Below are 21,924 nucleotides of genomic sequence, written 5' to 3'. Positions count from 1 at the left end.
CAACCTGTCTCCAAACATTTGTGGTCCAACGTGGACTGAAGGTATTCAAATAACTAGAGTCAACATGTTGCAATCAATCTGAGCGCATCTCTTTCCAAGACGCGACTCAGCTGGTTACCAGCTGGTTGTATTCTGGTTAAATTCCCATAAAACAGGCAAGGTTGCAGAGCGCTTATGTCATTTTGCAGTTCAATCGCTATCCAGCAGCAACTATGCCACCATTTGTGGAAGAATTTCTGAATTTCTATGAGGCTCTGACTGGACTCTGAATGCAAGTAGTTAATATGAATTTCTGCGTATGTAAACAGAAAACAAATTTGCAACAGATTTGTGATTTTGCAAATTCATCACCATAACGTCAAAGACAGACTGACCCCATTTTGCTGTTGCAAACTGATAACATGTTGACTCATTTTGCTATTTTATCGCCATCTTAACACAAAACACACTTTGAAGAGGGCAACTGACTGTGACTGGTCGCAGACATAATTTCCATAATTGAAGAAATCATTTCAAAGGCAACAATTTGGAAGTTAATTGCACACGGTCACAATCATTTTGGTCGTGCCACATCATATTATGCAGTTTTTCCTAGTCCGACTGTAGCGTAATAGAAGTCGTATAAGACGAAGTGTGTAAGGTGTTTTAGAATAAGTTTTCAGGAGCTTTAAGTTTAACAAGCTTGTATTTTGTTGCAACGATCAGAGCAAATGCAAAATCAAGCATTTAATGTTGGAGCACTTCACTCATTTCTGACCTGTGAACACGATCTACAACACATAGTAGTGTTAAGAAGCCCGCTAGCAAAATACTGTAAACACAGTTCATATTTCATCCTATGAATGGCATGATAATACTGGACCTGTGGATAAAAATCAGCTAAAACTCATTAGACCTTTTCAATTAAGTTTTTTGTCGAAAACACTACTTTCATTACATGCCGAATCCACTTTCATGCTCTTTCCTTTTTTTACACACTTCGCAAAATAACAAACTTGAAGACCTTGTACTGTACACCCCCCTTACCAAAAAAGAAAAAAAGAAAAATCTGATAAATGAAAAACTTACGTTATACTTCCAAAACAATCAAGCTGACAAATACTGCATAACAGCCCGCTCATGGTGTTGAACGATTAGCTCATCTCATTTACCTTACAGGTATTTATAGAAACAGTACTGTGTTTCGGGGTAGTCATAGAGACTAAGGATAAAATATAGATACTCTGTCCTCTTTGTTGCTTGGTAACAAAGCATCAATTCAATAGCCTCACTTGTGTACGCCTAACCAAACTCCAAACAAGTCAAAGAAGATATTCATCTGGGTATCGAGTGGTGCGAGCTTGTGCTTCAGTTTTGTCCAACATCTTCTTTGCTTACCGTCACTCAGGATGCTAAAGTCTGAATGAGTCTACCGTGACAGAAACACACACAGAAATACTCTTACATACAAGTTACAGCTCTATAAGGGCAAGCAAATAAAACAAAATGGATAAAAAAAAAAATTGAATGTTGTTCCCATGTTGCATATAAAAATGTTTAATGTCTGCACTGATTTTTCGGCACTTACGCCGTGACTGCAATGTGCATATTCTGTCAGTTTGTGTTACACTTCAAACTACAGTAGAAAGTCCAAACCTGGTGGATTAAACCGTAAACATGACCAAAACTAAGTGATCCACCAGCAGGACTTAAAACTCAGCGTATAAAAAGATAAAGAAACGTGGTGTGTGATGTCTGTTTGAGTGTGTGTGCTCTGTCTGTCTGCTGGGAGAATTATACAGAAATCAAATGAATTTACAAATCAAGAAGTTTGTGTTTGTTTTCTTTTTTAACTAAGCTCATACAGGTTTTGTTTAGAGGACCGAGCATGCAGTCTTCTGACAGTCATATGATCTCTCTTGCTACTGGTCCTTTACACTTATCCTCAGAAATTTGAAGAATGTGTACGTGTGTGAGCGTGTGTGATCACACATATGCACACTGGAGATGTTTTCCCCTCTCTGCCTCGCTTTGAAAGCAATCACTACTTGACTCTACTAGGAAAGATAAGAAGGCAGGAACGGGAACATGGCTCCCCTCTAAAGGTCCTATTATATTACTCTTCTTCTTCTTCCTCCTCCTCATCATCATCCTCATCGTGACAGTGAGTGATCTCCTGGGGAGTCTGAGGGAACAGGTTGGGTGGCTTGATCTCGCTGAATGAGCGGGTCAGCTGGTTGCGCTTGCACTCTAGCTCTTTGCAGTCGCTGCAGTGGGTGCGGTTGCGGGTAGCCAGCGGGGACTCTGTGTCGATGTCCACGTGGGTGTGTTCAACTGTTGACTCATGGGGCATCTGGAAGAGGAGAAATAATTTTTTACACAACAAGAACACAGTTAACCTTTGAAATGTTTTACGAACAATGACAGATCAGAACAGACAATATTTTAGTATGTGCATCAGTGAAGTGTGGCAATGTGTCTGCATCTTAAGGGTGCGTGGTTTCATTCAATTCCCCCACTTTACATTCAGATACTCACTAATATGTGTGACGCTCTGAAGAGGTAGCTGAAGGGGTAATACAGCAGGTTAATGAAGGAGGCTGCATACAGGTCGGCGTAACGCATCACTTGTGAGGCAAAGAGAGTCTGTCTGGAGCCACTGCGGAACAGGCTACCCATCATGCCATAGCACATGTCCATGTCATGTGTCACTTTCTATAAAACAAGAAGAAAAAGAGAAACTGGTAAGCCTTCAAAATCACGTCAAAAAAAGAGGGACACTGATTCATTAACCCTGGAAAGTACGGTTAATAAATTATTTGGGATGTCGTATTTGTTCAGTGAAACAGCTGAATCTGCATCTTTTTCCGATAGCCTATGAGAGACAAACACCGACTGAAAGGGCTCTTTGATGAGGCGGTTTAATGATTAGTCTCTATGAAACAAACAGCACTAAAACCACATAAGCAGCACATCTGTTGTCATAGCAGCAGAGGTCATTAAGGGTGTACCTTGATTCTCCTCTGGATAGTGCTGATATCTGGCCTTTCATTACTGCTGCTATCCAGATGCCTGAGAAGGAAGCAGGAGAAAAACGATGAGGACTGGGTGGGGGTGTGGATACTGATATCAGCCTCCTGAAAGATGATGAGTCAAAGAGGTGGCGTAACAGAGAATTGCGCCAGGCTATAAATAACGTCAGTGAACCTGCTTATCAGGTGCACACTTTGACACTTTAGACTTTACCCTATTGGCCCTGTGGGTTTCTGTTAAATATGCAGTATCCACACATGTATGCAAACAGACACTGTTACAGCCGAGAGCAAAGAGCAGCAGAATGGGAACCTGGGGGGGGGGGGGGGGGGGGGAATGAGGCTAAAGGTCACAGTTCTTACTTGTAGAGTTCTGCCAAGAAAACATCCAGGCCCTGGAGTTCCTCGAATAATGCTGGAAAACAGAGGGAGAGCGTGAATCTCTCTCTCTTCAGCACATTTGAGTGCATGTACAGTTGCTGTACAAATATTTGAAGTTTTGAGAATGTATCCTTTGAGAGTGAGATCATTTACAGGTTTTTGTTTTGCACTTATAGATGTAGTTTTTGCACAACATTTTACATTTCAGATTGCTATTAAAGATCAAGTCCTTTCTGAGACTGAGAAAACAAGCAGTCAAACTAGCCCTCCCACATGTCTGCACACTATGTGTTATTATGAGTCAAGTTCTTTCTAGACTCACAGCTCTTGTCGGTCCACACGTGAAGCTCCTGGGCCAGCTCAGGTATAACCAGGAATGTTCTCCAGCCTTGACGTTTCTTGGATTTGAGGATATCTCCAAAAATATGGTCCCCGATGTATACTATGTCCTTTCCCTTGGCCCCCAGCAAGTCACACACAATGTCTGAAGAGCCTGAATGACAGTAGCGTGTTACCAACTATGTATGCATTCTTAAGGTCCACGAATGACAGATGAATAAAGCCTAGCTCAAAGAATGAATGATGAAACAAATAAAGCCTTACCTCCAGAGTAGACTATCCCATGTTGCAGTGGTCCTGTGTAGGTTCCTATCTTTAGACGTCCTGTTGTCTGAAATGAAGAAAATAAATAAGTCACTAAAAAGTGGGTCTGAATAACCTAAGTGAAGTGAGTGACTGTTTTTGAATCATTCTGCAATTGCTCCATCTTCCTGAGAACAATCATTTAATTACTTATGCACTGATGGCATATTTTTAGGGCCTTTACCTCTGCGTTTTTCTGGCATAAATTCATGCTTAAATTTACATAATGTTATGCGTTTTAAATCATTGTGATCATTGCCTTCCCATTAATATATATGTACCAAAATAATTGACATACAGATTTTGTCTAATTCGACCCTAGAATGGATCCCAGGTTGAACCAGTGACTAAATCAAAAATGCAAACTACGCTCGAACGACTATCTAACAAAAAATTCACTCATGCACTCTACACTGTTTTCAGTAAGCTGGCCCTCAGTTTGAAACAACTGGTGTGTTTTTGGAAAACAAAACGAAGAAATCCTGAACAGCCCTGACTGAACAGCAAATAAGGGACAGATTGTAAGCCACAACATAACACATGCCAGCTAGGGTTCACTTATAATGTCTTCTCTGGCCAGAACTCTCTCTTCTGATTTTGCTTACTGTGTCCACTTGTCTGAGCACTGTACCCTCTGCGAAGAACAGCGGTTTCCTGGCATCCACCAGGATCAGATCAAAGTAGGACTGCCAGGGCCGGTGCGGGGTGCCAGGCTGGGGTGGATGGAAACACACAAACATGAGTACAAAGATAAAACCATGATGTACATTTATGTTTGACAATAATAAAAAAAAAAAATCGTCACCAAATAGAAATAGAAAAAATATGTTTTACCTTTGGGCCATGAGGGAAGTCGAACAAATAGGTCATGATTTTCTGTAACACAACACAACGTCTCTAAGTCTGATGCGACACATACTTTGTTCATAAGCTAATACACGTGTTACCGACAAACTGGTAGAAAACTAATAAAAGGATCTCGGCATTAACTTACTGGCATCTAAGTCTTTCACTGTTATTGCATTACTGTTTTCCCTAATCAGTAAGTTTCCACCATAACTACACACACACACACACACACACACACACACACTTACATCAGTGTATTTGTAGTCACTGTTGGTTGCCAAGAAAACCTTGGATACTTCATTCATTCGGCTGAGAAGAAGAGGCAGCTTTCCCTGGTGGGAACAGAGAAGAAGAAAAGAAAGAGAAAGAATGAAGCTCTAAGCATCTTTACAAACCAGCCTCTTCACAGACTACAAGAGTGTGAGACACTGTGTGTGTTTTCTCTGCAGCAGTGCACTCACAGTGAATACAAACTACTTACATCTTTCACCACATACTTCTCCAAGTTCTCCACAGTCTTCTCCTTCAGCGTACCCTGCAATGTGAGACAAAGGGGTTAGCAAAATCATCAATAACTATAGATATCAGTGAATAATGCTGGATTTCCAAAAACGCTGATAAAAATTCTTAAAATGACAAGTAAACCTAACTCCTTTGTTTAAAATTGCATTAACATTGGTATAATCTTTCTATCCATTATCATTATGCAATAATGCAACATTTCAAAAGTTTAATCATTAGCTTTAAGACATCACTGAAACATGCTTACACATCTTGAACTCACTCCCTTTTCAGCGGATGCTCAGGGTGATGTTCAATTTTAGCACACGAAATTAAAACAGCTTTCTAGTGTCAAACTCTAAAGAAAAGATCACTATACACAATAAAGATCAGACATTCTAGTGAAGTAACATTTTAAAGTACAGCTGTATGGTTAATAGCAGTTTGGAAGCAGTAATTGGTGACGACTGCTGCAGAACCTTTGGGACCTTGTGTTGTTTAGTTGTGGCATAATCAGTGGTAGTGTTTCAAGAGTATCTCTAATTCTTCTGTAAACAACTTGTCTTTTTGCAAAGGTTTAAAAATTGGTTTACAGTCTAGGACAAATATGCATGGTTTAACTGCAGTTTATTTTGGAAACAGGTATAAGTACTTTTTAACTGAATATAAGAAGACATAGTTGACAGAATTTTAACTGTGAATTTGTGTTAGTATGTTAGTGCAGACTGAAACATATGTGTACAGAAAATATATGCCTGCATATGAACGATATGATGAATGGCATTATTATTAAGACAGTCTCAAAATTTCCTGTATATGTCGTCTTCACAAATACATATCAGATAAAAACTGGGAGACATTATCCTGATGTTCTTAAGTAAATATTACAAACTTAACTGGATTCTGTCAAGAGACTCGATTCAGACATCGTATGAGGAAAATTTTACTTGGCTTGTTGGTGGCTGCCTTCTGTTATCACATTATGTTATATTTGGCCAGAATAAATAAGGAAGGTAAGACTTCCACCAAGACAGAGGAAGGGGTATCACAGAGATGTCAAAAGTATGAGAGGTTGTGACGATATAACATGCCAGTATGTTTATTTCAATTCAATTATTCTTTGCAAATAATAACTTGTCCTCAAGATATAATTTATGCACTCTATTTCATCACATGATCTAGTTTTAGTTCCAACAAATCAGATTAAATCTTAGTGGTTGCATGTGTTTTACCTTGAAATGGACCCAGTCAACAGCATCCCGGACATCCTGGAACATGCTTTTAAAGGACATGAAGAGGTCGCCATCTTTGAAGCCAGTTTCACAGCTGGGGGAGGGGAGCAAAGACACACACGTACACAGCCGTCGGACAGGCCATAGTTTTATAGAAGGTTTTCAAAAACATGACATTTGTTTTTTGTTTGCTTTTAAATGGGATAGCCTTCCCTTGTTGGAGGGGTCCCCAGCCAAACAGGAAAACATTCTCCCCCTAAAAGACCAACAACCAGGTTTCAGAGGACAAAGGACATGCAACCATTCCAGATTACATTCTCAAAAAAAAATTACAGGCCATTAAATCTCCTTACTTTAACAGTCAGAGGATTATCTTGTTGTTATATCAGGATTTCATTCTCTGCAAATAGTTAGTAATTGTTTTTATTCCTATCTGAATTTGATAAGAATCCATACTTTTTCACAATTGGTAGAACAGATTAATAGATATAGTAATTGTAATCGAAACGAAGGGTTATTTGACTGAACTCCCATTGGATTAACAATAGAATTAGACGAGATTAGCAGCTGAGACACCTGAACCCTCCCATGCGTTAGGGCTTGCTCTTGACCCTTTGTGGCTTGCAACTGTCATGGTCTCATCATGCGGCGCCCAGAAACTTGTTGCAGGCCAGATAAAGCAGAGAAAGGTTTTCTTACCTGTCATATCTATCACAGTTGGTGAAGAAATCCACAAGGCAAGCAAAAAGGTAGGTCTCTGTGAAGGAAACAGGAAGATTGGAAGATAATGTCAAGAACCTCAGTGAAATTATTTGCCGCCCCAGCCTTCCAGATTTAGATTCTGTTGTACACATTCATCCCATTCTTCTGTATGGGAAAGTTCTTCCCACCACCACCACCGCAATACGCCAATTTTTATCATCGGACTTAAACACTGGTCTTATTGTTAAGCCCACCAGAGACTTGACTTTATTTAGCAGCTAAGGAAATAGAGAGGCAGTCTGTAAGGTATGATCCATTTTATATAGCTTCACACTAAGCCGCCAGAATCACCAGCAAGGCCAGAAGCATCATCCATGACCAATCCTCCCTTAACATGACCTTTTCCATTCTTTTCCCATTGGGCAAAACCATTACTAGCTGAACATATTTAGGGATAATACTTAACTCCAAGCTATTAGGCTCTTGAAGATGCATTGAAGCTCTTATTAATTCACTTTACCTACATCAGCTTGTGCTCATATAATCGAAATGCATTGGGCAGTAAAATGTGTATGTATGTATCATGCATTTGCAATATTAACTGTACTACTTGCACTATGGAGTGTTCCCTTCTGCAATCTGGACTATATCCTGTTGCACTAAAAATCACTTTAAAGGTAGATACACTGAGCTACTATGGGCTGATCTGTTATATGCACTTGTATTTTGTATCACGTTGTGCGGTGCTGTGTGTTGTGGAATGTGTCTTGTTTTATATGTGAGCACACCATAACAATTCCTATCAGTTGTTTTGTTGAAATGGCTACAATAAGCTTGAACTTGAACCCACCTGGCAGATTGAAGAGGGTGTTGAGGATATAGAAACGCTCTGTATCATCTCTCTGGATAAACTTGTTGGGGTACCGTTCACGGATCTCTGGGCTGGAAAAAGCAAAAAAGCACAAAAGGGAATAAAATGTTTTATCAAATGTTTATATTTATGATGCTTGCTTGTATGCAGAGATCTGTGCATTTTGAGGGGGAATGTTGAAAATACCTACCCTCGCAGGAAGTTGAATCCATGGACACAGACCAGGATATTACCGTAAGCATCAACCTTCAACAAGTTTCCATACATGGTATCAAACACAAGGCCTCTGAAAAAAGGAGCAGAGGGATGCATGATTTTGCAATGCACGAGTAAAACAGCCTTTCTAACTTTCTAACAATCTTGGCACTTAAACTCCTGTCACTTGTTATCTTTTACTACAAAATAAATACAGTGACACTGAACTTTGCACAGGTGATGGGGTTTTTCATACTATTACTTGGCTAAGATAGATATCTCAGCTAAAAGGTTATCTGGACTACAAAGTTTAGAGATTAGGCAACAGAAACAGCAGTTGGTCAATAATCTGATGGCCACGATCAGCCTCATGATGTCTGTGCAGAGAGATGGGATTGGTCTCACCTGGTGGGAAATGATGGGTCATAGACGAAGCTCAGGAGCTCCTGAGGATAACCGATGGACACTAGCCGTTCCACTGTCAGCTCAAAGCCTAATGATTCATATTCAGGTGACTTATACACTACAAAGGAAACACATGCACATTAGTTTAGTAAATAATGCCAGCTGCCCATAAAAGTGTCCTGTAGACACTTTAAAAACTGTGAAATGTTACATGAAAGTAGTTAATATTTTATAAATACATACATATAGAATCAAACAAATGATTGGTTATCAATATAACAGATTTTAAATCAGATGTTTAAAAACTTTTTCCCCTGTTTATTTGAATTTGTATTTATTACCTTTTGTAAGATAACTACTTTAATATTGACAGTGATGCTGTACTGAAATGGTATCGATCTGAAAACCTGACTCAAAATTATACAAACAATGTTGTATTTAAAAACCCCAGAAGCATAGCCTGTGGGGTGATTCGATGGCAAACAATGGTTAATGAGGTGATATGCATTTTGTTGCACTTACTCAAGTTACACAACAAATAAGTTTGAGTTTTCAAAGGCCACCTTATCCATTTGAGATCATCTTGTCTGTATTTTGTCAACAACATGTTTTCACTCTACTGGAACATCCCCTCACACCCAATGCCCTTCTCAGTCCTGGCTACCAACACAGACCAGGATGTTCTGCATGTAAATCCACAAAGAAAGAGGATCGGGCGGGCAAATGAAAAATCACTTGATGTTAAGCAGTGGCTTTAATGAGCCCAACTGACGAGCCCCTAACCCGTCACTGCCAGTGGTAGATATTTACCCCAGGCTAAACGAAAAGTGAGACAGGAGTGGGCTCTGGAAATTAAAACATACAGTGATGCAAGGCTAAAAAAAGACTGGCAGAGGATTAAAATGCTTTCTGACAGGGGGAAAGAATATGTCAGATGTTATAAATATAAAACAGAGAATGCACTGGTGTTAATGCTTGCTTTCTACACCCCCAGTGGGGTGGTGGAAGGCCCCTCAAGGGTATGACATATTGGCTGATGATACTTAGAGAAGAGTTAGTTGGAGGGAACAGCACTGTAGGTCAAGCAGGAAAACATCTGTGTCCTACTCTGGAAAACGTGTGTGTATACACAAGTCCTGGGTTATACAGAGAGATGATAAGTACACAGAGAAGTACAGGAAAAGCCTGGGTTCAGTAAAGCTCTGTTCTTTTGTTGACACCTTTACTCTGTAAGCATGAATTCAATCCAATTTCATTTAAACAGCGCCAAATCACAACAATAGTCGCCTCAAGGCGCTTTATATTGTAAAGTAAAGACCCTACAATAATGCAAAGAAAACAAAGAAAACCCCAACAATCATATGATGTAACTGCATGAGGCAGTTTCTGCATTTTAATCACGTAACCTCTTGTAGTTCACCCCCTGCTGTGTTCTCCCAGTAAACAGGGTTTGGGCCCTCTGCCCAGAGCAGCAGCAGCATACACCAATATAACTGCATTCCCCCCTCCTCTTTGCTTACTTGTAATATTCCTCATGAGTTGCTACAAAGAAGCCTATTTTAAAACCTGTTTCCCCTATGTCACCCTCTTCACTTGAGGTCACTGGGAGTCTCTCTTTACATGTTGTCTTTTGGAAATTAGTACATCCCACACATAAAACAGAATAAATCAAATCTCATTACGAGTTTGTCAGGCTGGAAAACTGAATCAGGAAAATGGTTTGATATATAATAATTATTCTAGACAATTTTAAAACCTATGGGACAGCTAAAACTCCCTACTACACAAAGTTAATATTAGGTCAAAAGCTACTAAAGTTCCCCCAGTAATTGGCTTAAAATGTCATTTTGTCCATAATGTTACTGTTTAATGAAAGTGCACCAGCCAGAGTTAAGTTTGGAATGAACTATGGTTAGGTATTTTATGTTAAAAGCCCTTTACATCAAATCTTCGAACTGTGAACTGTTGATAGACTATCGTAGAACTGTATTTCATGAAAGCCACACCCAAGACTACATAATGCAACATAAAGCTGCATGTTTTAGTAAATGAGACAGCTGAGATGCTCATGTTTACTGCATTTTTTGTAAACAGGAAGTTGGGTTATTGTTGTTTGCTGTGTCCTTGACTCTCTCCCCCTGTGGTGGGAACTTCAGAGATCTGTTTCCCTTTTTATCCCCAATGGGACTGATGCCAGATAATTATACTCCCACTGCTGAGCAGCAACGTATGTCTCCAGAGTTTATAGGCCAGGCCACCACAGGCCTAGATGTAACGTAGACCTCTTGCATACAAGATAAACAACCAGCAGAAAGCCCTTCTGCTGATAGACCCTTATCTCCAAATCAGATATAGTGTGTCGTACAAGGAGACTCTATCTGACCCATTTCACACAGCAATAATTTAACTTGTGTCTTAATATTTTCACAGAATAAAGTGGAAATGTAGGCCTCTGTGACAAATTTGCAACACTATGAAGCATATTGTGGGAAAAATTAGAAAGCTTAAACATTGCCTCAGGGGCACACATTCCAGCCAAAAGTCTGTGAGAAAACTAGGACAAACCTGCTTGTATCTCTCACTGCAATCTGGGCCTAAAACTGTGTTTGAGCAACTTTCTGCAGGGTGTTACGTGTTCCCTTTAGGAGCAGAAGAACAGATGACGCAATGTTGTCTCAACATTGCTAATTCAGTTTACAAAGTCTTACGAAATGTATGATATTTGCAATTTGTTTGCACTAAAGCTTTAGAATAGAACAAACTTTTCACCTCTTCTTATCCTCGTGTTGAGAAAAATTGCACAAAATGTCTCATTCTGGAAGTCACTGTACGTCATTACACTGATGCATGACGACAATGCATTATGAAATTGTCTATAACAATCTAAAATACTTATGCTGATATTAAAAACAAGCCCTGAAATCACATTTTCTTTGACCGTCTTTATTCCAAGAGCTATAGACAGTCATATGAACACAAATACTTTAATTTTTGGTTAATTAGTTCGTTTACATTGCATTTCTTTTATAGTCTGTGCTCTTCTCAAACGCTTGAAAGGGATAACAGGAGCACAGCTAGTAACAGGCGATGGTGAGGTCTCCAAGAACCAATCGTAATTTCTCAATATCTGAATTAAAATGGAATTCCCCTGTTGCTGGCATAGTGAAATTTGATTACACAGCAAGCTTTATGAATGGATTAGATTGTTGCTTCTTTCTTGAATACATTTAAATGTATCAAAAATGCTTTGACATCTGAAACCAAGGTCACAAGAACTTTAAAGGCACCTTAATAGTTTTTTTCCTTCGCATTCCTAGCAATATTTCCTTTCCAAACTTTACCTTTTTTATTCGATACATAAGATGTGATTTTTCTGAGCTTTTTAAGGTATTTTAGTATGTCACTGTAAACACAAGGATTAATCCAGAAAAACAGAGAGAATTATCTTCATGAATCAGGACATGGAGTGCATTTCCTGCTTCAATCACAATCGCATACCAAAGTAAAGAAAAAGTTAACTTATTAAAACGTTTTATAATATGACCGTTATCTTCAGCTTAAATTCACTATGCAGAACTGCAATATATGCTGAATACACACAATAGTAGTCTTTGCACAGTGTGATATATGCCAAACTGATTACAGTTGACAGGGACTGTGTTTAAAATTCACCCAAAGCCTCACACAATCTCCGAAGATAAGCAAAATCATTACATTAGGTTTTGCATACGTTCAATTAACTTAAGGGTTTTCCCCAAAACCCACTATTTTTTCAAAATGCTTAATGACTGCGAAAAGAATTACTGAAAAACTGCTCTTGGTTTCTCTGAGTTTTAGACTTTCTTTCTCTGTTTGGAAACACTCGACACACCATAGACATGCCACAATGAAGGCTGTGAACTCAATAAAAAACACAACTCTTTAATCATGTTGACAACTGCTCCAATCCACTCCCAATATGTTACACTCAGCCACCGCGCTTGTTATGCAAAGAGTACATATTTGAGAACTGCTAGCTTAAAATAGCAAAATATCTTCAAATCTTACAGATTCTTGCCAACTTATCTACAAGCTGAGACAGGAGCCCCTCATCTCTGTAGGAGCAGCACTGTAGGCAACATCTTCACATCATCAGAAGTGGACAGTGGAGATTGAAATAGCAACTGATGTTTAGTTTTGTCATACTTTCTAAACTATAATCTGTGTTTTCATTTGTTCATGTGTACCAAAATTTCCTGACAGATATTATTGAGTTTTTACATAGTGATTTAAAAAAATAAATTATGTTTCTGCTTTAAATCTCTATTTTTATAATCCCAATCTTTCTTCCTTACCTTTTTCCATAAACATTGCACGCAAAAAGCAAGTAATATTTGAAATGTACATATTTCAGGCGTGCTGCACATCTAAACCGCCTTCTATCACATAGCGTTGCATGTGATTAAGCAACAGTCAATCTGAGGAAGCAGTTCTGTGATCAAAATGTGAACACTCTCCAAAGATACACGATAGCCACCCTTCAAGCAAACATTAACACTTGGTTATGAGCTCCCATAAAGAGAGTCATGTCAACAGCTGAGCATCTGTAAAATCTCTTATACCCCGAATGGTGATAGGGGTCCAGAGTCAAAGAAGAACTACAAGTGACTCTTGTTCTCAGGGGAGCCGTCATTGCTGAACTCAACAAACAAACGTGACCTGTTTTTCAAAGTCAGGGAAGATTTATTTTTAGATGTGTAGAGACCGAAAACTGGAGCTGAGTCACAGAACAAAGTGGCATGAAAAATCAGGATATTTTTAGCCAGGTTGCTAGCCACTAGGAAAAAGAACATACACAATTAAGTCTGTGTTACAGAGAGCTACTGCTGGCTTAACATTTCGTTATCCTAGTGTTATGGCATACTCAGTGTATCACTATCATTGACCTAAATAATACTTTATGAACAACAAGCTGTGGTTCAGGGGCAATGGTAGGGTACCCAAATATAGAGCTGAAAAGAAAGGGATACTATAGACTTCAACATCTACACCAAACATGAGGTCACAGCACATTTAACAGCTAGGGAGTTTTTTTCAGCTTCTAAAGGCACATAAATAAATGCGCTCTCAAAATCTAAATTTAACGTGACAACCACAAAGTTGGTTTCCCTTTCAACCAATGCCACTGCAAGACACTTTTATAGATTCATTACATAACGTTTATCAAGATAGGAATGGTCATTTTGACAAGATTGTATTGTTGATGACAGCACAGACGAGCCATGTAAACTGAGAATGTGCTATACAACACTCCAGCCAACTTGGCCTGCATACCAAAACCCTAAAAAGTGCTGATTCATTAGATCAATAAATTGATCGATTGTTTATTAAATCTAAAACACTTTTGGACCGTATATAACAAACGTCTCTTAAAAACTGGCAAATTTAGAATTAAAAAGAAGTAAAAATAAAAAAAGATCAAAATCATAAAAATAATTATAATCTGACTGTGACTTTGTCATTGGGTCTTTTCTTTTCAGCTGTTATGTTGTAGAGTTAATGGTATGCTTGGGATCATTGTCCTCTTGCATGACCCAGTTTCGGCCATGCTTTAGCTGTCTAACAGATAGCATCATCTTTGACTCAGGTATACAGAGTAGTTCATGGTCAGCTCAGTGACTGCATGGTAACCAGGTCCTACAGTTGCAAAAAACAAACAAACAAAACCCCCCAAATTATCACCTCTTCACTACTGTTCTTGACAGTTGGTATAAAGTGTTTGTGCTGATATGCTGTACTTGGTATTCAAACTGTGCATTATAGTCAAAGAGCTCCACTTTGGTGTCATCTGTTCAAATGTCATTGTTCTAGAAGTCTTGTGTTGATTTTCTGTTTGTTTGGGTTTTTGGGGTTTGTTTTTTTTTAATTTGGTTTTAAAATTTTCTTTCCATTGTCAGAACTTGGGGTAAATTTGTGGGGTCCTCTCCTGGGAAAACTGTGGCATTGTGATAACACATGTCAATTGTTCAATCCAGAAAACTGCCAAAACGTCTGCTTTTACAGAGGTGGTCCCACTTGCTGATGATCAATTAATCAACTGTATCCGATTAGCACCTGGACGCTATTTACAGTCTTAAGTCCAGGAACCATTTAGGGTATAATTTGTTATAATAGGACTGCATAGTACTGTGAAATCTCTTTTTCAAATGATAAATAGGCATTTTTTTCCCTCCAATCACTCACTTCATTAGTTAACTGATTATCCAAACTCTGATCTGATTATGACTGATTGTAATTGATTGTGTGACTGTGTATTTAGCTTACCTGCTAAAGTGTAATCCATATCAAAGCCAAAGCACTTAATCTTCTCCATTGCCAAGCTTCTGTTGACAAAGATTCTGGGGGGAAAAGGTTTTTGTAAATTTTATGTAATCATCCGCAACAAATTATGACTCATAGCAGTTGCCCCAAGTGAGAAAAAGAAGAATGTTATCCCACATATACATATCCAACAACTATCATTTTTTCTTCCAAGTACAACTTTTAAATTTTATCAAAAGGTACATCTATAGATTTACATTTTATCAAGTCAGGTAATTTAGACTCAGTGCATTTCACTGTGCATGCATAGACTGAGGTGTTAAAATAACTGTGAAAATCAAATCTAGAAAAATACATAAAGCAAATGTAAAAAACACAAAAATAAGAGTGTAACTCTTATTTTTGCATTCTTTTGTACAGTTATGATTACAAACCTCGGTGTCACCTCTATGAGCTTGCAGTTTGAGTTTGTTTGCCAAAAAAAAAAAAAAAAAAAAAGACTACACCAAATAAACAATGATATAGGTGATTTATAGATTTGACTGATAGCTATAGCCCTATTCTTTCAGATTTTCTGTACAGTCTCATTACTTCAAATTATTCTATCCACATAAATCATAAAATGAAAATATGATAAGTTCTAACATGGACAAATCTTGTTTACTGTTGGGTGTCCTTGAGTGTCTAATCTAAAGGTCAGAAAAAAAAGATGAAGTTACTACCACTACTACTACTACTCCAAATTTGGCAATTACCACACAGTGTAAAAGAATAAATTCTGTTATTGTGTTAGGTACAGAGCCTTAAGAAGCCAAAAGGCAGCTTATGACAAGTACTTAAGAAGAGCTTACCAAGTCATTTCAGCCTTATTAAACACCAATATATAACACATAATTAACTACATTTTAGGTGCTGTAATGAAAATGAGAACTAAATATCCATTTCAGATCACTTCATCTTTGTATGTACTGGAAATACCATGCGAGGATGATGGTTCTTTGATACTTTCATTATTACAAGTTGTTTGTTTCTCTAGAGCGTATTTTATGAGATCTACTTGCTGGCGTGTTCCTTAACGATAATAGTAAATTAATACACATAATTAGTTCTGATAATATCTTAAAATACTTTAATATAAAGTGGCCACGATGAAAACCAGCGCTTCGTAGACACAGAAAATACAGCCACACACTGTCTGCGTAACTCTGACTGCTAGCACAGACCTATATAACTTATCTTCTACAGCTGTGACATAGTTGAAATTCTATACAAGTCAATATTTAATCATACAAGAACCGAAATATGTATCAGACCAACAGAAAAATCAAGAATGACACTAAATTAAAAACAAGGGTGAACTGATACACAAGTCTAAAACTGCAAGGCATCTAATCTTCTCATTTTTCTGTGACAATGGTCTATTTATCTTCACCAACGTCTAAATCAGTTGTGAAATACCTGGCAGCGGCTCCATAGTGAACAAGTTCCCATTTAGAGCAAAGTCCACGACACGACTGGCAATGCATTCTGTGTGAAATTAAACCTCGGTTTGACTCTCCGGTGGTCTGACACTGCTCCAGCAACGCAGGGCAACAGTGGACCCACAAACAAAGCCCCCCTCCCTCTCTCTCTTTGCTGTCTTGCCATTCAGAAATTTTCTGACTTGTTGCAAAAATGATTGTGGCCATTCTGCGTCATTCTCTGTTGTTGTGTGCTGTCAGTCAGGGTTGTTGTGAACCATGATGTTTGTGGGCCCTCAAAGACATCTAGAACAATCACAAGTCGGGTAGAATCAAGCACGCCAGTGCCACAAGCTACAGCTGCTTCCCATTACTCACATCTGGTTGAATATACACATTTGTCGTTGGCCTACAACTACTGGTTATTTTTTAAATTCATTTTTGTGGCCGTGAAAACTGCCAGTTGTGATTTTCAACAGAAAATTACCTCTTCAAATATCCTTAGACTTCTTTATTCAAATAAAAATTTAATTAAATATGTTTATGCTGTAACTGTTAACAAAGTTAATAGTACTTTTTACTTTCTTTCTTTTTTTAATGTAAATCCTTTCTTACAAATAAATAAATTTTGTAGATGAAATTAAGCGCTACTGAATCTCAAACTGATCACCTGTAAAAAAAACCAAAAAAAAAAAAACCTGATTTGCAAATTCAGGTTAACGACCTTTTAAACTTGAAAAACGTGTACTCAAATATCAAAATGCTATATCAAATTTGATCATCTATATTTATTTTATATATTTAGTTGCTTATAAAAAATGAGCCTATTATGGCCTTATTTTGACATTTAACATTTAACACTGGCTCATCAAAATAGGATGTGCTCCTCATCAGCCAAAACAAATACAGTCAACATTTCGCAGGGATGAACAAAGGATTTAATGTTTAAATCTTTTCTATTTCTGTTTTGCTGGTGCCATTATGATGTAACCTCTTGCCAGATGCCTGTGGGAGGGGTAGTAAAGAACGGCCATAAATGATAAAGCGTGCCCCTCCTAAGATCAATTACTGTAGTCAGCCTTGACTTTGGCCCTGCTGACATCAGTATTGCTTCAAATAGCACCTACAAGTGAATCCCTTAATAACTTTTACTCCATCTGAGCGCAGCTGAAGAACAATCAGCCAGATTTTTTCCACTGCGCTTTAATCTCATGCAGACAGTGACTCGAACGTTTATCTGCACTGGGCAGAGCCATCAGCCCCCTGCAATGTGATATACACAGAGTGCACTGTTTCGGCTGAGCTCTTACTTTTTTTGGAAAGGCCTTTGTGAGTCTGTAAGATAAACAAAAGGTCACGCTTAAATCAGTAATGATTTCACTGACCAAGAACTTCTGTCACATTGTTTCAAAGAGCACCTTTGAACTTTCACTTAGCACTGCATGTGTAACCCTTTGCTGGTTCATGAACTGGTTGATTTATTCCCCAGCAGCACATGCAGAACAAACAAATGAGTGATGGTTTCATAAACCTTGTGAGCACTGCATATTATATAATAGCATGGAAGAAAAGCAGTACCCATTGTAAACATGCCTTAGAGTTAAACATTGAAAAGAAACACTCATTTTATTGCTCTGACAGGGAATAAACCCCTGATTATGTCAGTATAACTGAACGGACTTTACTACAAGCAGGTAAAGGAACAAGGATGTTTATAAGTGAAAAGATATATTAATGGTCAATAAAGCTACTTACTATAAAGTCAAAGCCATAAAATCCCTGCAAAACCAACTACATGTTTATTATGCTGAGCATATCTGGATCTCGAGTCGTCCATTTAGCCCGTGGGTCTTGTCATTCTGCTGATGTTTCATGAGTGAAAAATTTTGCATAACAGCTACAAAGACCACACCCCAGTCACAATCAATTCTATGAAACATCTAAGGCAGCACAGCCTGCTTCACAGTCGAAGTGACAAAGAGACATAGCCTAGTACATGCTGAGCACCAATGGCAGACTACAAGTAAAATAAGACGGGAATTAAACTGGAAAACACAGCACGCTAACAGGATAATCACAGATATAATCACAGATTAGTCAGTCACTCTGTTATAATGACAATAAGTGATACACAATGTAAAATCTAAGAAACGCACTTTAGTATATTTTTAAAATGTATGACATGCTTTGCCATGGTGAAATAAATAGTAACAAGCTACTGTCATAAACTGTTGGGGAATCCAAAGACCACCCAACACAACTCAACTGGTTAAGTCATGATTTGAGTTATCGTTGTTATAGTTACTTAAAATAACTATATGTTACTGTTGGTGTAAAAAATAAATTAGTCAATCAATCAATTCTTAACGGAAATACAAAAAACCCCAAATACATTAAAAAAAAACCTTAAAGAAACAATGTTTCTTACTAAAGAGAAAAACATCATTACAAAATAAAGACACAGAGGCAATACCTTTAGTTTTAGTTTCAAATTCCTAAACACATTAAGTATGAGGCACATGTACATAGCTGTGAGTCAAATCCTGTATTGTAATAACTGATCTGAACTTTATAAATTTGTCCTTTAAAAGCAGACCTACATTATAATAACCAAAGACTAGAACTAACACTGAAACTGAGAAAAATAAAACAAAACTAAACTAAACATTTCCAAGCAATAAAAGCTAAGCTGAAACAAACAAACACACTCGTGAAACAAAGGAAATTTAACTCAATTTCTTTGACTACTCGCTGATGACAAATTGGAAATAAAAAGGAAACAAAAAACACAAATATAAGCTGTCCGAAATTAATAATGGTAGTTTCTTTAGTGTCCTGATGTCTGTATCACAGAGCGGCCCTGGATTCCTTTGTGGTTCTGTATATAACTATGCAATTCATTCTGTAAACGCCTCTGTGGTGGGTGGCCATACAATCCATCATTTTAACAAACAGAAACTGCATATTATTAGTTTTCATATTACAGAATGGACGTCCACAATATTTTATTATTACCTGCAGATTTAACCTCTGAATGAAAGCTGAATTATGAGCACTATTAATCCTTATATTACAAGCAGTATATTCTTTATGTTGCGCTGACAGCCCCAAATTACAAATGCTCAAATCTTCCTGAAAACTATCATTCATTTACTTTCATTTCTATTCATAATTCAAAATCATCAGTCCAGGAGTTTTATTTGTTTTTTCCACAGTAGTCTCTGTCTGGCTGCTTAATCTATGCTGTGAAATGTCAGTGTGTCCCTTGTGGATGTTTCATACCTGTGGTAGGGCTCCCTCCTGTACTTCTTCATTGTAAGGCCGTCCATGTTGGCGGGCAAGTCTGCATAGTTCTGCAGTCTGTCACTCCATGAAGTGGTCATCTTTCTAACTGTTCAGTCTCTAGAGACAAGAAGAAAGAGACACAGAAGGCCTAAATGTAAGTTGCTGAATATCCGTGTTGATCAGACAACAAAAGAGGGAAAAACCCCCATTAGAAGCAGCAAAGTCTGTGGTGAATAGAAATATAATTCAATCACACTTTGTCCTTTAGACTTTAGAAATGGGATTATGTGGATGAGCTAATCAAGTTCCAACCTGTAGAAATTGAGTGGTTTAAAACTTGGAAGGAGCCAAACCAATATCCTGATAGTTTGGTTATCATCGCCTAATTATGGTGTTTCCTGTGTAATTATCAAACTAGGATTAGATTACACAGTGGAGGGTGAGGACCTACTGTATGTAAAAGTTCAAGCCAGATTAAAATGAGAGATAAAACAAAGACATGTGATACAGTTTAACATGGGGATCATGGTAGTCAGAATATGAATGGGTCCTTATTTGGTTATAACATCAGATTGCAAGCAAAAAAGCTGAGACCTAAAAAAAGAGACATATGGGAAGTCTTGTGGATTTATGCTCCAGTGGAATGCAAGCCTAGTTTCTGGTTTTGTCTTTTAGCTTAAAAGGCCAGTGTTGTGTGTTTTTTTCCTCTTATGCTGACATGCTGTCATTCCTGTACTGTTGCTGGAGAGGCTGCAGGAAGGAAGGGTAGAGATCAGCTTTCTTCTTCTTAGTGCCAGCACAAAAGCAAATGAGAATCACATGCTGAGGCAAAGAACTGTCAACAGGGCCACAGACATAAAAAACAAACAAAAACCACTGCAATCAGTGTGCAGCTTCACAGAACACAAAACAAAAGCTTCAGCTGATTTCATCTGAAACCTTATTTTAACTGTTCGTATTTAAAAACAAGTATGGACACAACTGGTAGACAAATCACTTTTTTGTTATTTTACAGCTTGTTTGCTTTCTTAGCTCTATCTTAATTGCCCATGTTGTGAAATGGGTCCTATGGGGTCAGAAGGAAGCTCTGGCTTGCAAAAATCCACAGCTAAGCATTACGAAAACCTGGTCAACTCAACAGTACTGCAGACAGCAGCTGAAAAGCAAACATAACTTAGAGCAGGCTTTGTTTCCTATGCTCAGTCTTGGAGAGAGAGCGTGGATCAACGAGTACTGCAACTGTACAGCGGGTGAAGCTAACTGTCACTTGTTTTTGGCGAAGAAATCACGCCAGCTCTTTCTTTAACTCCGCAGTCAGAGAAAACAACGGTGAATACTCACAGATTCTCTGAACCTAATGTAAAAGTATCTCGACAAGCTAGAACATCTCGTTCGCGGGGTTACCGAACAACATCCCGTTATTTACCACCGGACTACGGGGCTAGCTAACACTCCGCTCAAACCGCCTCCGTCCAGCTCTTCTTTATCTGACATTGATGCGAAGGGCAGCCAGAGGTGGTCCAGGCACAGCTAACGCGTTAGCTGGCTTTGACACAAAAACACGAAGACTTGAAACTGTGGGAGCAGATTTCACTTTGTTCAGCTGCGGTTGGCGTTACTGTACTCACCTCTGAGTTCCTGAATAAAACAAATGCGCCGTCGGTTACTCTGAGCATGCGCCTTGAGCTGCGTGCAAGTCGCAGGAAAAAGTGTATATTCTGACAGAAAGCTGTGGGCGAAGCGGTGACGAGTACTCTGCAAAGCCAGGTATGTAATAGCTGTCCGTGCCCTGCCTGCTCCCTGCTGTCTCGCTCTCTGCTGCCAGCTGCTGTTATGAGACATTCAGAGGGCGGCGTTAAGTTCTGTCTATCACAGAGGGGCGGGACCATCAAGCGCCGTGGCACAAACACGTGACCCCACTTGAATTAGGCTTCACTTTATAACAAATTAATTAATTAATTTAGAAAAAAATAATATAACATAACGATTCAATAATAATAATAATAATAATAATAATAATAATAATAATAATAATAATAATATTTGATTTTAGCAATATGCTAAGCAAGTCTAATATGCATATGCAACTT

General features: G+C 38.3%; 1 protein-coding gene across 1 annotated transcript; it reads right to left on the bottom strand.

Moving 5' to 3' along the window:
- Positions 1 to 239: 239 nt before the first annotated feature.
- Positions 240 to 21,676, bottom strand: nt5c2b (5'-nucleotidase, cytosolic IIb). The gene is made up of 18 exons (XM_080880348.1): positions 21,463 to 21,676; positions 19,832 to 19,951; positions 15,093 to 15,166; positions 8,790 to 8,907; positions 8,380 to 8,475; positions 8,169 to 8,260; positions 7,316 to 7,373; positions 6,617 to 6,710; positions 5,365 to 5,418; positions 5,132 to 5,215; positions 4,869 to 4,910; positions 4,640 to 4,747; positions 3,996 to 4,062; positions 3,715 to 3,885; positions 3,375 to 3,426; positions 2,991 to 3,051; positions 2,518 to 2,694; positions 240 to 2,332 (listed from the first exon to the last, which is right to left on the bottom strand). The coding sequence occupies exons 2-18, from the start codon at positions 19,930 to 19,932 to the stop codon at positions 2,096 to 2,098; spliced, it is 1,686 nt and encodes a 561-aa protein (XP_080736474.1). The 5' UTR covers positions 19,933 to 19,951; positions 21,463 to 21,676; the 3' UTR covers positions 240 to 2,095.
- Positions 21,677 to 21,924: the final 248 nt, after the last annotated feature.

This window comes from Rhamphochromis sp. 'chilingali', assembly GCF_963969265.1.
Source record: "Rhamphochromis sp. 'chilingali' genome assembly, chromosome: 4".
In the NCBI taxonomy this organism is placed as follows: Eukaryota; Metazoa; Chordata; class Actinopteri; order Cichliformes; family Cichlidae; genus Rhamphochromis; species Rhamphochromis sp. 'chilingali'.
This window is presented reverse-complemented; position numbering and strand designations above follow the sequence as displayed.

Coding starts and splice junctions, on each gene's coding strand:
- nt5c2b (XM_080880348.1), bottom strand. CDS start 19,932: ATGACCACTTCATGGAGTGACAGACTGCAGAACTATGCAGACTTGCCC. Junction 6,711..7,315: donor AACTGTGATAGATATGACAG/GTAAGAAAACCT, acceptor CCCCTCCCCCAG/CTGTGAAACTGGCTTCAAAG. Junction 5,419..6,616: donor TTGACTGGGTCCATTTCAAG/GTAAAACACATG, acceptor CTCACATTGCAG/GGTACGCTGAAGGAGAAGAC.